Source organism: Phocoena sinus, chromosome 7 (genome assembly GCF_008692025.1).
Source record: "Phocoena sinus isolate mPhoSin1 chromosome 7, mPhoSin1.pri, whole genome shotgun sequence".
Lineage (NCBI taxonomy): Eukaryota > Metazoa > Chordata > Mammalia > Artiodactyla > Phocoenidae > Phocoena > Phocoena sinus.
The window spans coordinates 114,939,962-114,956,585 of NC_045769.1; the positions used below are offsets into that span (position 1 = coordinate 114,939,962).

Consider the following 16,624-nt stretch of genomic DNA (forward strand, 5'->3'; position numbering starts at 1 on the left):
TCCAAACCTCAGGATGCAACCTAGCTCCTGCAAGGCTGTATTTCATCAAATCTATGAAACCATTAACTTTAGGACATAACTATGAAGAAGACAAACTGCCAAGAATCAGCACAGTATTATTCCTACTTCTTATGATAAAATTTCTGTCAGTCATCTGTTAAAACATACCCTTTGCCTTCTACCTTCAGAGCCTAGCTTCGAGATCTATCAGAGTGACAACCGTAACTGAAGGACAAAATACAATACGTATTCCCTTTTAAAAATGACACATCTAGTCAGTTACTCAAATCATAATAGACAGAAAATAAAATACCTGCAATGAACAACAATAGGTTCTTCCTTGCCGGCCCTCTTATTTCGTACATGGCAAACAAAATCCAGAAAGTCGCTTGAATCGTCAGGGACCCCATGGTCGGGCCAGGCTATATACTGGATCTGAGTGAGCTGACGACTCTCATTTTTCTACGTATAATGAAAAATCATGCACCTGACTTAGAAATAATCCTTAAAATATAAACAAATATTCATGTCACTTTAATTTTAGGAGAAAAGCAATGGACTTCCCTGGTGGCGCAGTGGTTAAGAATCCGCCTGCCAATGCAGGGGACACGGGCTCGAGCCCTGGTCTGGGAAGATCCCACATGCCGCGGAGCAACTAAGCATGTGCGCCACAACTACTGAGCCTGCGCTCTAGAGCCCGTGAGCCACAACTACTGAAGCCCGTGCGCCTAGAGCCCATGCTCTGCAGCAAGAGAAGCCACTGCAATGAGAAGCCCGTGCACCGCAACGAAGAGTAGCCCCTCCTTGTTGCACCTAGAGGAAGCCCGCGCTCAGCAACGAAGACCCAACGCAGCCAAGAATAAATAAATAAAATTTTTAAAAAAGAAACCACTCTCATTGCCCCCCGTCAAAAAAGTAATGTATAAACTCAATAAAACCCAAAAGTTCAAGGAAAAGGAAAGAAACCATTTTACAGAAACAGCTGTACCCATTTAAGTATCAGTCACTTGGATTATTACTCTTCTTACAACTCAATTTCTGTATTTGTAGAGTATTTTTAGGATGATAATCAAGTAAACAGGCAAAAACAGATTAAGATCCCAGAGAAATGTTTAAAAGAAAACTAAAGAATTGTTAGGTGAGCAAAAAGTAAGGTAAAAAAAAAAAATCTTTTTTTTAATGAACAAAGTTGGGCTAATACTTATTGATAAGTGCAAGTGAAATTATGGAAATCAGGAAAAATAAAATCTCAAAATAAATGTAGGTTAAACACTGGAGAGCATAAAAACACAAAATCAATCAGGACTTAATTCTTTTTGGGGAGCCAAAAGTTGGTATAATGAAGAAAGTAAGGTACTAAATTTATACATGTTGGCTCAAATGTCAACTTTGCCAGTAAAGATGCTAATTCAGAGCCTTACTTTCTCCAAATGAAAAATGAAATGACATCTACACCTCAGAGGGATAGTCTTATGTTAAAAGGATTCAGTGAGAGGACCTGCAAAGCACCCAGTCACAGCTGTTTGGAATCATATGCTCAATACTTGGTAGCTATAGTCATTCAACACTATGAAATCTGGTTACTATCATTTACATTAGATGGAGCTTCCAGAAGAGAACGTGAAAAAGTAAGGTAATCAAGAGAGAAGAATTCCCAAAGAGACCTCAGTTTAATTTGATAACTAATTTTTCAGATGAATTGAAGGTATCTAGCACAGATTACCTTTGACTATTATTGTTAACAAAAGAACTTAACGGTACCAATAATCTACAAGAATGGGTAAGGTAAAATCATATTTTATTAAGTTTTGGGGTAGCGTTTATCTGTCTATTCATCTATCTACCCGTGTATGTATGTATTGATGGTAGCAAGTTAATCTTCCCAATTATAATTGGCTCCAACGTTAGAAACTAATTTGTGTCTTAGCATAGTTCTGAGGTACTCAGCGTTGCAAAGAAAAGCCACTAAAATATATACAACTGCCATGGATAATCTGCCGGTGGAGAACGATGGGATACACATATCACCTGATGCAACCATCTACAAGCTCATCTGTCATGTCTATTTAGGAAAGTGAAGAACCAGCTTATTGGCTTGCCTTGTCGTACAACCACGAGCTATACAGTGTCCACGCCCAAACCCCAAATTCATTCTCCTATCTCTAGACCGTAAGATTTTGAAAACTTTACTTTCTTGTAACTTTAGCTTTATCCAGGGCCAGGTTTCTTCAGCACAACGTGGCCCTCCTTCCCTTTCTGGTCAGTAAGGCCCTGTCTCACTGGACTCCTGTAATCACCCTCGGGGAGGGGTGCGGTGGCGGCGGCCTGCGCGTGGGACCAGGGGAGACGTGGTCTCGTCTCCAAAGACTTGGCCGTTGATGCTGTGCTGTCTGCTCTTCTCTAGCATCACTTCTTTCTGCCTTCAGTCCCCAAAGCCCCTACCGCCCCTCTGCCCCAGGTGGCTGGTCCAGGCTCTGGCAGCCCAACAGGACAGGCACGTGCTGCCCTCCACACATCTCCCAGCTGGGTTACTGAGCCGGCGTTTCCTCGTCGGTTTCCACTCTGGCTTTGATCTGGAAGCCACGTGGACTGACCCAGGCAGCAGTAAGAAAAACTAACAATTTGAAAGCTATTATCTGTCTGAGGTCAGACGGTCCTGCCTACAATCTTTTCCTCCTTAATACTGAGAAGACTGTGAAACTGCTCTCTTCCACTCTTAAAAAAGGGGAATAGGGGGCTTCCCTGGTGGCGCAGCGGTTGAGAGTCCGCCTGCTGATGCAGGGGACACGGGTTCGTGCCCTGGTCTGGGAAGATCCCACGTGCCGTGGAGCTGCTGGGCCCGTGAGCCACGGCCACTGAGCCTGCGCGTCCGGAGCCTGTGCTCCGCAACGGGAGAGGCTACAACAGTGAGAGGCCTGCGTACTTCAAAAAAAAAAAAAAAAAAAAAAGGCGGAATAATTTGATAGCTTTCAATTGTTCTTTCCATTTCTACAGATGGACTCCAATACCTTACTGATAATACATGGAGGAAACAATCTATAGCCAACACCCCTGGCATAATTTTTATGAATAGGAAGAGTACAATAGTAATAAGCATTATTTACTAGACTATTTTTTCACTGATCATTCGTATTTACTTACAGAAATTGGAAATATTATAGTAGGAGAATACATTTCATAAGATTCCGAAGTATCCCAATGAAGCAAATAGTTCAGCAATTTTTTAATATTTCTTAGTAACTAGGACTCAGACTAAATATATTTTCATCTGTCAAAGCCTCTACCTTAAACAAAACAGCTCTAACCAACAGACCCCCTGCCTTCTTACCTCCTGGTTAAACAGTGTCATCTTCCTGAAGACATATGCAGTGTTTCCTTCTTCTGAGTGGCAGGTGACTTGGTAGCACCCATAGGATGAACTTCCTGTGGGTTCCGGCCAATACTGGTGACACTTAACCTGGTGTCAATAGATTTTAGAAATATACATAATTCAGGTTCTCCAATTTTTAAAATGTTTTAATTTTTAAGAACTTTCAAACTTACAGAAAAGTGACAAGAATAATTTAATGAACTCTCATATACCCTTCACCTAGATCTACCAACTAGTATCATTTTTTTCTTTGCCACTTTTTCTCTTTGTAATAATAGTCTGTTTGGATATATTTTGAGACTGCAAATATCCTGTTTACAACAAGCTTCCACCCACTGTTTTACCATTACACTAATTTAGATTTAAGTTAACAATGAGAAAGAATCTTCAACTAAAATGCCAAATGCAATCCATTTGTTTTCATAATTAAGATTTTTTAAAAAAAAGGTTTCATGACATACAATTCACATACCATTCAACTTACCCATTTAACATACACTATTCAATTGTTTTTAGTATACTCACAGAGCTGTGTAACCATTGCCACAATCACTTTTAGAACATTTTCGTCACCCCCAAAGGAAGACCCACAGCCCTTAGTAATCCCTGTGTGTCCCTCTGGCCCCCTCTCCTCCCTCTACGCCAGGCCTGGGTGACCACTAATCTACTTTCTGTCCCCTATGGCCTACTTTGGACATCACATATAATAGAAGCATAAGATACGCGGTCTTTGGTGACTGCTTTGTTCACTTCGCACAGTGTTTTCTAGGTTCATCCATGTTGCAGCATGTATTATTTTTTCATAACTTTTTATTGCCAAATAATATTCAACTGTATGAATATACCACATTTTATCGGCTACATCTGGGTTTTCTCCCACTTTGGGGCTATTAACAATAATGCAGCTGTGAACATTTGTGCACCAGTTTTTGTGTGGACGTGGACTTAATTCTCTCGGGTATTCCTAGGAGTGACACTGCTGAGTTACAGTCACTCTACGTTTAGCCTCTTAAAGAGCTGACAGGCTGTCTTCCAAGGCAGCTGCACCATTTCACAAACCCACCAGCGGTACAGGAGGTTCCACTGCCGCCACATCATCACCAACACAGGTGATTTTCTGTCATCTTTACTTTGGCCACCCTACTAGATATGACGTAGTAACGCACGGTGGCTTTGATTCACATTTCCCTGATGACTAATGATGCTGAGCATCTTCTCGTGACCTTGTTGGCCATTTGAATATCTTCTTTGCAGAATCATCTATTCAGATCCTTTGGCCATTTTTAAACGGGGTATTTGTTATTTTATGGTTAAGTTGTATGAATTCTTTATATATTCTAGATACAAATCCCTTATCAAGTATATATTAGTCCATTTAAATAATAATGGCTAACACTTATATCACATTTATTATAACACACTTATTATGTGTCAGTCACAGTTAAGCGCTTATCCATGATGATTTTAATCACGATCCCGTAAGAAAGGACGTTTAGAGGTGACAGAAGAGACCACACGACGTGGCTCTCTTGACTGTGCGCGCGATGCAGCCTAGAAAAGCTTTGGGCAGCGTGACTTACTCTGCCATGCTCGGCCTGTGTGGTCAGCATCACAACCGTGGAGCAGCCTTGTTCCCATGCCATCTGCCAGAAGTCTGTACAGGTGTGTGGCAACGGCCCTTGGCAAGCGATGTACTGATTTATTATTCTAGAGGAAGGAATTTCCATCTAAAAGGACACAAAAACAAAATCGTTCGCATTATTACTTTTTACTAGGATCAAACACATGAAAATCATCTACTGAATGATAACTGAATACAACTAATCTCAATAAATTGCAAAGTGAGTAAAACAAATCTTTATCAACAATTTATTTTATTTGCAGCAGAAATTTCTTGGCAATGTGCAGTAGCTATACATATTTATCTTTCAATCAGTGGAAACAGGAATTTAAATATTTTCCAAAGCGCTCTTATGGTTTTTTTAAGTGCAGCTTTACAGGGAATCCTGTTTCAGAGGCAGAGAATTGATATAGAAATAAAAAATGTTTGCCTGTACATAGAAAACAAACTTATGGTTACCAAAGGGAAAAGGCAGGGGATAAATTAGGAGTTTGGGATCAACATATACACACTATATAAAATACATAAAAAAACAAGGACCTACTGTATAGCACAGAGAACTATATTCGATATCTTGTAATAAATTATAATGGAAAAGGAAAAAAAACTGTCTCAAACCAGCTTATTAGTAAATTTTGTGAGAAGCAAAAATTCTGCCATTGGCTTTAGTTGAGATTTTTCATATTATATATGTGTATATATGTATAATGTGATATTATGTAATATGCACATAATTATATATATAATATATGTAACACGAAAAGATTGGAAAAATATTTTAAGTTCATTATTTTCAGAAAGTAAGACTGTAAGTATCTGGGGAAGATGAACCATCATCTTATTATATTTTTAAGACTGAATTAAAAAAAAGAAAAGGTGACGTGTACATGGCAACTGGAAGGATACCAAAGGGAGAGGAAAGAAGTCTCCTTCCCATCCCAGCCTCCAGTTTACACTCAGGAGGGCAATCCTTTTTCCTAGCTCCTATCATGTCCTTTTGAAGATATACTACGCATGACACACAAATGTACACTACTTTCCTTTTGAAGATATACTACACATGACACACAAATGTACACTACACACGAATGTAAAACCACTTTCCTTTTTTGCTGTAAAATATAAATGGTAGCATATAATGTTGTTCTGCATCTTGTTTCCCTTTTTTCTACTTTACCTTTAAAATCATGTCAGATTAGTACATAAAATTTCATACTGTGTAATGGCTCTACTGTATAAACGTACCGTAAATTCATATAACATTTAAGTTGCGGCCAATTTATCTGCTATCGTAACCAAGGCTACACTGAATAATTTGTAGACCTAACATTTTTGCACACAGGAAGAAATATATTTGTATAGGCAACAGGAAGAAATGAGAACGCTGGATCAAAGTGCATGTGCGTTTAAAAATATTTTTTAATTAATTAATTAATTTTATTTTTGGCTGCATTGGGTCTTTGTTGCTGCTCACGGGCTTTCTTTAGTCACGGCGAGCGGGAGCTACTCTTTGTTGCAGTGCACGGGCTTCTCATTGCGGTGGCTTCTCTTGTTGCGGAGCACGGGCTCTAGAGCACAGGCTCAGTAGTTGTGGCACACGGGCTCTAGAGCACAGGCTCAGTAGTTGTGGCGCACAGGCTTAGTTGTTCCGTGGCATGTGGGATCTTCCCAGACCAGGGCTCGAACCCGTGTTCCCTGCCTTGGCAGGCGGATTCTTAACCACTGCACCACCAGGGAAGCCCTGCATTTAAAATTTTAACAGAAGGCTCCAAATGGCTCTCCAAAGAGGTCGTCCCTATTTATACTTCCACAAAGAATGTATGAGGAAAGCTTGTTCCTCAGTAAACTCCTTAATAATCCACAATCCTTTCTCCACATTCTGAAACTCGCAATGTTCTGAAGCGTAAGTTTGTCTCTCTCTCTCTTTTTTTTTGGTATACCTAACCTAACCTTGACTTATTTGGTAACAGTATCCGACCTGAACCTGTCTATAGTCCATCAGTCCTATTTCGTGGGAATATCCATAGTTTGTTTGCTGTTGAATACCAACATATTGATTATAGGGTAATGTCCCATAGCCTGCTGGGACAGTATATGCACCGAATAACCTTTCAAAACTCCTCCAAATTCTGAATCCCAAAGCATATTTGACCCCAAGGTTTCAGGTAAAGGCTGTAGACGTGTATAGGGTATTATCAAACTTTTTGATATTTCAATCTAATAGGTGAAAAATGGTAGTAATTCCTTGCAGCTTTGACATGTACTTTTCTTTATGTAAATTAAGTTGAGCATATTATTCATTTAAGTGTTTGTTTCTGTTATTTTTCTAAGTGTTATAACAGTATAATAGTTTTGCTTAAAAAAAAAGTCCTTATCAGAGGTACATACTAAAAGAGCTGACTGTCATTATCATGGATTCTGGAATAAATCTCAAAGTTTAGAGTGGTCCCTCTTATTCCAAATGACAAAGACATAATTTAAAAAAAACTTACATTTATATAATTTGCATTGATATAGTCTTCTTTACCCTTTAAAATGACCCGTGTAGCATCATCTGAAAAAATTTAAAAGAAAGAATGTTTTAATAAAGTTATGTTAAGAAGATTAAACATAACATACAGAGAGGGTAGATACTCACAAGGCGAAATATCTCTGTATCTATTTTTGGAAATGTTCTGAGGTAATTTGGCACAAGACATTGTCATTCCAGGTTTTTTCCGATATAGTTGCTAAAACAAAAAACAAAAAACAAACAAAAAAAAAAGAACATGTCCAGAAAGCCATCAAGAGTTTCTGTTTTGTTTTTGTTTTCCAGACTTCTTTCTATGCTAGCAAGAAACAGGTTTTTTTCCTTGGAATACCAGATCTATACAATGATGTACCTTAGGTTTAGTAAGGTATTGAACCAGATTTGCAAAGCTGAATTTTGCAAAATCTCTGACATGAACTATATATATTTTGAAAAACAGTAAAACAAGTAAAAACAATTTTCCTTACAGCAAAAGTACCTGAAGTTTTAAATAGCACATCTGTAGGAAACACCTAGGTTTCATTTACTTTAGAGATATTTAAAAGAAAAATTGACGTGCCCTAAATATTTTATAGTCACCTACCCTCAACATACACTTCAGAGCAACAAATATTAATGATGGCTAACTACCCTGACAAAAATTAGAGAAGGATTAAATATGAGGTAGGTACATATTTTTATGTACAAGGTACAAAAATTATTTTCCTTTAACTCAGTATTTTTACATCTATAATAGTCTATCTGCAACCTTTCATTAAAACAGCTATTTAATTACAGAGAAAATGTAGCTTGATGACATACCTATAAAACCTCCTTATCCCTCTGTTTTAAACAGATATCTATTAATGAAACCATAGCTAGTATTTTGGAAACAACTTCTTAAAACTTTGCATTTTAGAATTCTTTTTATATCAAGTATTTTTCAGAATAATATTTTAGTTTATAAATTTTAACTGACAGTAGATTAGGCAGTTAAGAAGCCGTGAAAATACAGGCAAACACCTTTCCCACACAACGTTACTTACATCAAACTGTGTCAGCACTGTCCCAGTGATGAGCCCCGCAGCCAGCTGGACCATCGACTCTCGGAGGGAATGGCCATCCTGATGGATACTATCTAGTGGGGCTTTCTCAGGAATGTACTGGAAGTCCGGCTCATTCTCTAGCTTTTCTTCCACTACATCATACACAGCTACAAAACCAAAATCAAAAAAGCCTCATGGAAACCTTAATGAGTTGGCAAAAGGAATTTACCAGATAATATTCATTTATTCCTAACTCATCAGATCTGAGTCTGGGGCCACTGTGTATGGGTTGAGAGTGGCTGTGGAGTAGAAGAAGTACCTCTGGGGAAAAGAAGGTTCTTGGCCATATTACTGAAAATGTCTGTAACTTGAAGAGACAGTAGGAAAAAGAGGAAGGCCAAGAAGCAGCTCTGACCGGATCTTTAATTTGTGGACCTGGGACAAGAACAGCAATAGAGGCCTATATACACCATAGGTCTAGACGTGAAAAGCTACACATAAGCGGAACAGAATACTAAACAAAATACTTTCTATTCTCATTCCTTGATGTATCTACCAAACAACTTAAGAGGTCAGATTTCAAAGGAGAATTCTAGGCCAGAATGCATGGTTGTGGCAGTGAGGGGAGCCACCCCTAGACTGTGGCCCTTAGGCCACCCTCAGCTCCACTCTTCAACGTGGGGGCCTATAAGCACACCCTGAACCTCACAGCCCACACGGAAGCCCATAATACACCCCTCTGGAAATTGCTTCCTCTGCGCTACCCTGTTGGCCTATATCATGTGACCAACCCTTGGGAGAACGGATCTTGGAAAAATGGCCACAGAGGCCCAGGAATGGGCTCAGAGTAATTTGGTCAGAGAACTGAGGGTTGAAAAAGGTGGTCTAAAAGGACGGGGAGGTCACAGATGCTGTGACCTTGGTCCCACAAAATCCTGACCCTCATGGGAAAAGGCAAAGCTGAAGCAGAGAAGAGCCCCTTAAGGATGGAGTCAAGCTTCTGGCCTTGTTTAAGAAGTTTTGTTCCTGCTCAAATACATATGTACTTTTGAGAAGAAGAGATTTCTGAAATGAAGAATGTAAAGACAAAAAGATGGAAATGCAATTTGTCTAAGAAGAAATAAGATTTAAAGGGGAAAACACCAGGAAAAACAAGCTATGTTTTGGCAAACATAATTTAAAATTTTGCTTATACAGTATTTTTTAAAAAATAGACATGACAGACCCACACTGAAAATGAATCCTGGTCTAGATTTTGATAATAAAGCAATATTAGAAAGCTCCTTGCCAAAAAATGTAGGCCCTAGGTGGGTTCCTCTCCTAATTTAATGTATAAATGGAGTGATTTGGAATTACAAAAAGGCCATGCCTTTTCCATTATATAGACTTTTCTTCATATTCTGCTTCTGTACTAGTCATGAATTTGTGAGCATATAACTGAAATGTCTTGGTGCCTAATGTCTTCAACTATAAAATGGGGATAATTTATCATTGGATGGCTGTAAAGGTTAAATGAGAATATATAAAAGAGCTCAGGTCTATGGAAAGCATTTAAAAACTATTAGCTAATATTATTATTAAGTTCTTTAGGATCTGTTATCAAGAGAAAACAGAAAAAAACAAATTGAGAGATGATTCTTAGTATGAAATTTAAGTTGTTTTATGTGACAGAAAATGCCTAAAAATGAATCACCTAAATAACAGATCTAAATAAATGAGTTCCTTTAAAAGTCAAAATAGAATGTTCTGTTGAAGTCCTCTGAATTTTCCTAGGAAGTCAATTCTAAACCATGAACGCAGAAAAACACAAAGTACAGGCAAAACTCGTTTTATTGCGTTTCTCAGATAACTATGGTATTTTTTTTTTTTTTAAAACAGATTGAAGGTTTATGGCAACCCTGTGTTGAGCAAGTCTACTGGTGCTATTTTTCCAACAGCATTTGCTTACTTCGTGTCTCTGTCATATTTTTGTAATTCCCGCGATCTCAAACTTTTTCATTATTATTGTACCTGTTATAGTGCTCTATGATCAATGATCTTTGATTTACTATTGCAAAAAAGATTATGACTCCCTGAAGGCTCCGATGATGGCTAACAATCCTTAGCAATAAAGTATTTTTAAATTAAGGTATGGATATTGTTTCTTTTAGACAATGTGATTTATTGCACACTTAACAGACTACAGTATAGTGTAAACATAACTTTTATATGAACTGGGAAACCAAAACAGTCATGTGACTCGCTTTACTGCGGTATTTTCTTTATTGCGGCATTTCCTTTACTGCGGGAGTCTGGAACCGAACCTGCAATATCTCCAAGGTCTGCCTTCAGAGAAGGTAAAATGAAAATGTCTGTTTGTACCCAAGAGGCAAAATGGGTACATGGGGAGAATCGGTAGAGTTCTAATCACATTTTACTTCTCTATGGTATGGAGCTGGTGATGTGGCCCTAACCAATAGTCACTCTTGTGGCTAAAACTGTGATGAACAGTAACTGTTGGGAACAAAACTAGAAGAGCGTGTCTCCTGCCAGGAGGAGGTATGGCATTTACGAATGCTTCTCAGAGAGGACTGGTGAGCGCTGTGGGACCCACAGCAGTGCCATTATGATGAGCACAGGCTGAGGGCCTGGGACCGTGAGCCTGGAGGGAAGGCACAGTTTCTGCGAAAACCCTTCTCGGGACACTGCTGAGGCTGAGCTTACTCGGCACCACATTTATTCCGCACAAAGTGAGAGAATTAGGAACACTGTCCAAAAGGACAATGGATGGCTTCAGGAGCCCCTGAGCGCTCCATGTGGCAGCATATTCGTGAGATTGTCGTAGAAACCAAACTCTAGCTTGTTGCAGGGCTTTCTGCACGTGGAACAGCAAGTATACCTAAGGAAGGACCCAGGACTCCTCAAGCACCTGGGGGCAAGGGAGGCAATCTTCAGCCACGGCGGTCAGGACAGAACTTGCCGAGGCTGACATCTGAGCAGAGACCCGAGCGAAGTGAGGGTGTACGTTCCACGAACATCGGGAGGAGTGCCTCGGGCAGAAGGGCCATCGGGAAGCCCAGCACAGATGACTGGAGAGGGAGCAAGGCCGGGGGTGGGCAAGGTGGCCAAGAATCTGCATTTTACTCCACATGTGAACGGAAGCCGCTGTGCCTTGAGCAAGAGACTGACGTGACGTGACCTGTGTTTTAAGAAGCCCACTCCGGCCACTGTGTCTAGGCATAAACATGAAGGAATTATAAGAACATCCAGTGCGACCCAGAGCACTCACCATTGGGTCGAACTAGAAGGACGAGCTCCCCAGGATGCGTCTCGCAGCTCGCTCTGATGAGCAGGACCACCTGGTCGTGGGTGTGCCCCGCAACGTCCCGACCGTTGATCAGCACCACTTGGTCCCCTTCGTTCAGTCGGGGGACACACAGGTCGGCCTGTAATGGGATGAGAATAAGGTCTCCGATTTGCACCCGGCTTTCTGGAAGTAAGGCACAGGAACTTACGTTTATAGACGCTGCAGCAGAACTAAAACCACATGTAGAAGTCTTCTTCACTCATCCGTTAAGTAAGCAGAAGTAGGAATCTCACTTTCCCACAGACACTCCTTTTTTCCTTCTTCATTAATACCTTTTCCCCTAATGCCCTATTATATACCTAGACATACAGAGAAGACTAACATTCTCAAGGTGCACAGATCAAGGCAGCCCTCACTTTGCACTGTCCAGATACATACAAATTTCAGTCACCACAGCTGAGTTAAATAACACCAGTCTCCTAACATGGTTCAAATTTCAGTAACTGTGATAAATTAATTATGAATAACTGCATAAAGTACAAAATTCGCCGCTAGCCCATGTCAGTCCAAAAATCACTATGTAAATCATAAATATGCACCACGATCAGTGAGCAATCACATCCCTTCTTTCAAAGGCTACTGGTGACTTGGCATTGGGCATTGGTTATTCAGTTCATGTACAGACAGCAAAGCGGGTACTTGTCTCTGTCTCCCAGTGATAAACCCATGTAAAAATGGATTATTTAAAGAGCGAGCTAGCCAAAAAGTTAAAAGTATAGCAAAGAAACAAAAAGGGATGGCGCTGGAAGTGAAATTCAAATTGAACATAAACTGAGTTATAGAAGAAATAGTTGACTATGGAAATATTGACACTTCTGCTATTTGAGAGACCCCAGATACGCAGGGAAAGGAATTTAGAGAAGGTGAATTTATCAACATAAATGATGAAAGTGGCTGCAACAAGAAGGATGAAGATATCTGAGGAAGTGATGCTGGCGAAAAACTTCTCAATACGGGCACTCCTGGGAGATATTTCACATCACTGAAAGTGCAAAGGACAAGTGGAAGTGGATTCAGACTTAGAAAGGATTATGACCACTGCCAAGGTTAAGAAAAAATGCTCACTCTGTAATTTAACCTATATGACAAGGAGACAAGCACTGTTCACAAATTACCTGTGGTAAGTTTTCACAAAGAAATAAAACACGTTAATTCTCAATGTTTCTAATGTTTGGAATTACAGGATACTAAATCAGCATGAGTTTTACTATTTTTTCATTTCCCTATATACTTACTTACAAGAGAAAGCATCAGAAATTTTAAAGTTTCGATGAAAAATTAAAGGCCATGGAAACAAACATAATTTTCCCCACTGACTGTCAAGAGCACTTTGTATGGTTTCAGACTGCACGGTTATCTTTGCAGCCCTGCACAACTGTGCACGTGAGGGCTGCCTGTATTTTATTGAGAAAACAAACAAGTAAATAAGGTAAAAGAGATCAACAGAAATATGGACAGCCTGCTCCAGGGACTCAGGAATGACAACACACGGGAGTCAAGTTCGCAGGATGATAGCTCAGACCGCGAAGGAAATGATAGGGCTGGACCTTTCAGAAAGGGCCATGGCAAAGGCTTGAAAGATGGAAGCACAACTAAACTCACTGTAAAACAAAGTTAACAAAGTCCAATAAGGTACTGTCAGTAGTGGAAAGAGCACTGGTCTAGGAGCCAAGTTCTTCCTTTCCGCTTATGACATGTGTGATCTTAGACACCTGAAACTCTGAGAAAGGAACATGTATCTGTCCTAATTATTCATCGTTGTGAAATTTTTAAAATGAGATATTTCAATGCAAAGCATTAAAATCTGGAAAATTCAAATTTAAGGTTTGGACCATTCTCTCTAGTTGCTTCTTTCTCTACTTCTTGTAGTGGTTAAAAAAAAAAATCTTTGAATGTTATAGCACAGTGGTTACCCATTATAACTGAAGTAACACTCTCATACTTAATCTGCCTTTTATCAGGGATAACTTTTTATTTGCATTTCATTCGGATCTGGCAAGTCTAGATAAAATGAATTTTGCCAGGGCAAGAGCTATTGGCTCAAATATGATCAGGTAGGAAGAAAAACATGATTTTGGAAATTACCCATTTTAGAAGGTTTCCAATATAAAAAATGACACTAAAATATTTGAAACACTGTCCTTTCCCCTCAATCACCTAAAATGAGGTTTCTAACTGGAAAACTGTAATAGTCTTTAAATTAATAAAATAATATAAAAACGACACATTTCTATTTATTTAATTTGTTCTAAATTCAGTCACTATTTATGAAACATAGTTCTATGTAGCAGAAAGGAAAAATTACCAATATAGTAATCTGTATAGCATAAAAAGAAAATTTATAGTCATAAAATTTTGTTTGGAAATGAACCTCTCTATAGAATGTTCAAGAACACCCTTGACTTAATTGAAAACTATCCATATTCACTGTTCAGAAAAATCAGTATTTCTTTTATGACTATTACAATTGGCATACAAGTAAAAAAAGGTTTATTGGTTTTTTCTAATTATAAGAGCAATACATGTTCATTGTCATGATTTCAGACAATTTAAAAAAAGGACACGGACTTTCCTGGTGGCACAGTGGTTAAGAATCCGCCTGCCAATGCAGGGGACACAGGTTCGAGCCCTGGGCCAGGAAGATCCCACATGCCACAGAGCAACAGCCCGTGCACCACAACTACTGAGCCCATGCTGCAACTACTGAGCCCACGTGCTGCAACTACTGAAGCCCGCGCACCTAGAGCCTGTGCTCCACAACAAGAGAAGCCACTGCAATGAGAAGCCCGCGCACTGCAACGAAGAGTAGCCCCCGCTCGCCACACCTAGAGAAAGCCCGGGTGCAGCAACAAAGACCCAATGCAGCAAAAAAAAAAAGGAAGATGGAAGTAATAAATAACAGTAATTCCACTACCCAGATGAAATACTGCTAACATTTTTTATCATGTTTCCAGATTTTAAAAATATATTTATATAACTCATATTTTTTTAAATGGATAAAACAAACATATGAAAGTATAATATGCATTTTTAAATTGAGTATAGTTGATTTAGTTTCAGGTATACAGGAAAGTGATTCAGTTACAAATATATACGTATATTTTCAGATTTTTTCCATTACAGATTATTATAAGATACTGAATGTAGTTCCCTGTGCTATACAGTAGGTCTTTGTTCTTTATCATAGTGCGTATCTGTTAATCCCATACTCCTAACTTATCCCTCCCTGCCCCTTTCCCCTTTGGTAGCCATAAGTTTGTTTTCTTTCTTTCTTTTTTATGGCTGCACCGCGTGGCTTACGGGATCTTAGTTCCCTGTCCAGGGATCAAACCCATGCCCTCGGCAGTGGAAGCGTGGAGTCCTAACCACTGGATTGCCAGGGAATTTCCATAAGTTTGTTTTCTATGTCTGGGAGTCTGTTTCTGTTTTGTAAATGAATTCATTTGCATTTTTTTAGGCTCCACATATAAGTCGTATCATATGGTATTTGTCTTTCTCTGTCTGACTTACTTCACTTAGTATGATAATCTCTAGGTCCATCCATGTTGCTGCAAACGGCATTATTTCATTCTTTTTTATGGCTGAGTAGTATTCCATTGTCAAATATGCACTTTTCGTGATACTATCTTATGAAAATATTTCCATACTTATATATGCTACATCATCTATCATTTTAAGAGCTGCAAAGCAATGCATAACTTATTTAATCAATTCTAATGATGTACGTTTTGATTTTCCCTCCAATTTTTAAGTTTCACAAACAATACTACAATGAACGCCCTTGTGTATCCTTTGTTCCAACTGTTTCATTAGAGGTAATTCCTAAAAGTGGAATCGTCAGGTAAAAGACATATTTAATTAAAAATAAGTTTTACTTAAAATTTTTGTTTTTGGGAAAGCTGTACACCACACAGTTTACAGAGCTGACTAGGTCTATAAGATTATTATGATAAGAAACCATTTCTTATGTTCTCCCCTATCTTCTCCCCCTCTTTTTTTTTTTTTTTTTTTTTTTTTTTTTTTTTTTTTTTATGCGTTACGCGGGCCTCTCACTGTTGTGGCCCCTCCCGTTGCGGAGGACAGGCTCCGGACGCGCAGGCCCAGCGGCCATGGCTCACGGGCCCAGCCGCTCCGCGGCACGTGGGATCCCCCCAGACCGGGGCACGAACCCGCGTCCCCTGCATCGGCAGGCGGACTCCCAACCACTGCGCCACCAGGGAAGCCCTCTCCCCCTCTTTTGAGGCATCTTTTTTCAACATTTTAGCTACATCTTTTGTATTTACCTCGGTATCTCTAAATAACGTTCCAATTTTATTTTTTATTTCAGACGTTATCTAACTCTCTACTTGCTAGATGAGAACTTAGCAATCATTCATCTCCTCATCTGCACTCCCAAACACACACACACTTCCCAATACACACTGAACAAATAATTTTGGACCATTTCCCCTATCTTTCACATGTGTAGTAGGTTCAGTAGTCATTTTATACATTATATCCCTGTCTTGTCACCTCTGATCACAAGGGATTTGTTTAAAAGAGGACATCTGGTCCAAGCTGGATCTATGAAGGGTTTGCTTCCTAGGAGTCTGTAAGTTGGACTGAGGGGCCTAATGAGTCTGTTGCTGAGCTGGTAACGTACAAATCTGGAAGTTGCTAGTGGTCACATCACCCCACGTGGACTGAGGGGTAGAATGGTGGTAGCTACACAATTTCTATTTAGTACAGATTT

General features: G+C 39.4%; 1 protein-coding gene across 2 annotated transcripts in view; it reads right to left on the bottom strand.

Moving 5' to 3' along the window:
* Positions 1–16,624, bottom strand: part of PTPN4 (protein tyrosine phosphatase non-receptor type 4) — a 185,168-nt gene that overhangs the window by 7,294 nt on the left and 161,250 nt on the right. For both annotated transcript variants that reach the window (XM_032637276.1, XM_032637275.1), the window contains exons 19-25: positions 11,815–11,971; positions 8,547–8,713; positions 7,630–7,720; positions 7,484–7,545; positions 4,951–5,097; positions 3,329–3,457; positions 314–462 (exon numbers count right to left, since the gene is read on the bottom strand). In XM_032637276.1, coding sequence (XP_032493167.1) covers positions 314–462; positions 3,329–3,457; positions 4,951–5,097; positions 7,484–7,545; positions 7,630–7,720; positions 8,547–8,713; positions 11,815–11,971 — 902 coding nt within the window. The remainder of the gene's footprint in view (positions 1–313; positions 463–3,328; positions 3,458–4,950; positions 5,098–7,483; positions 7,546–7,629; positions 7,721–8,546; positions 8,714–11,814; positions 11,972–16,624) is intronic.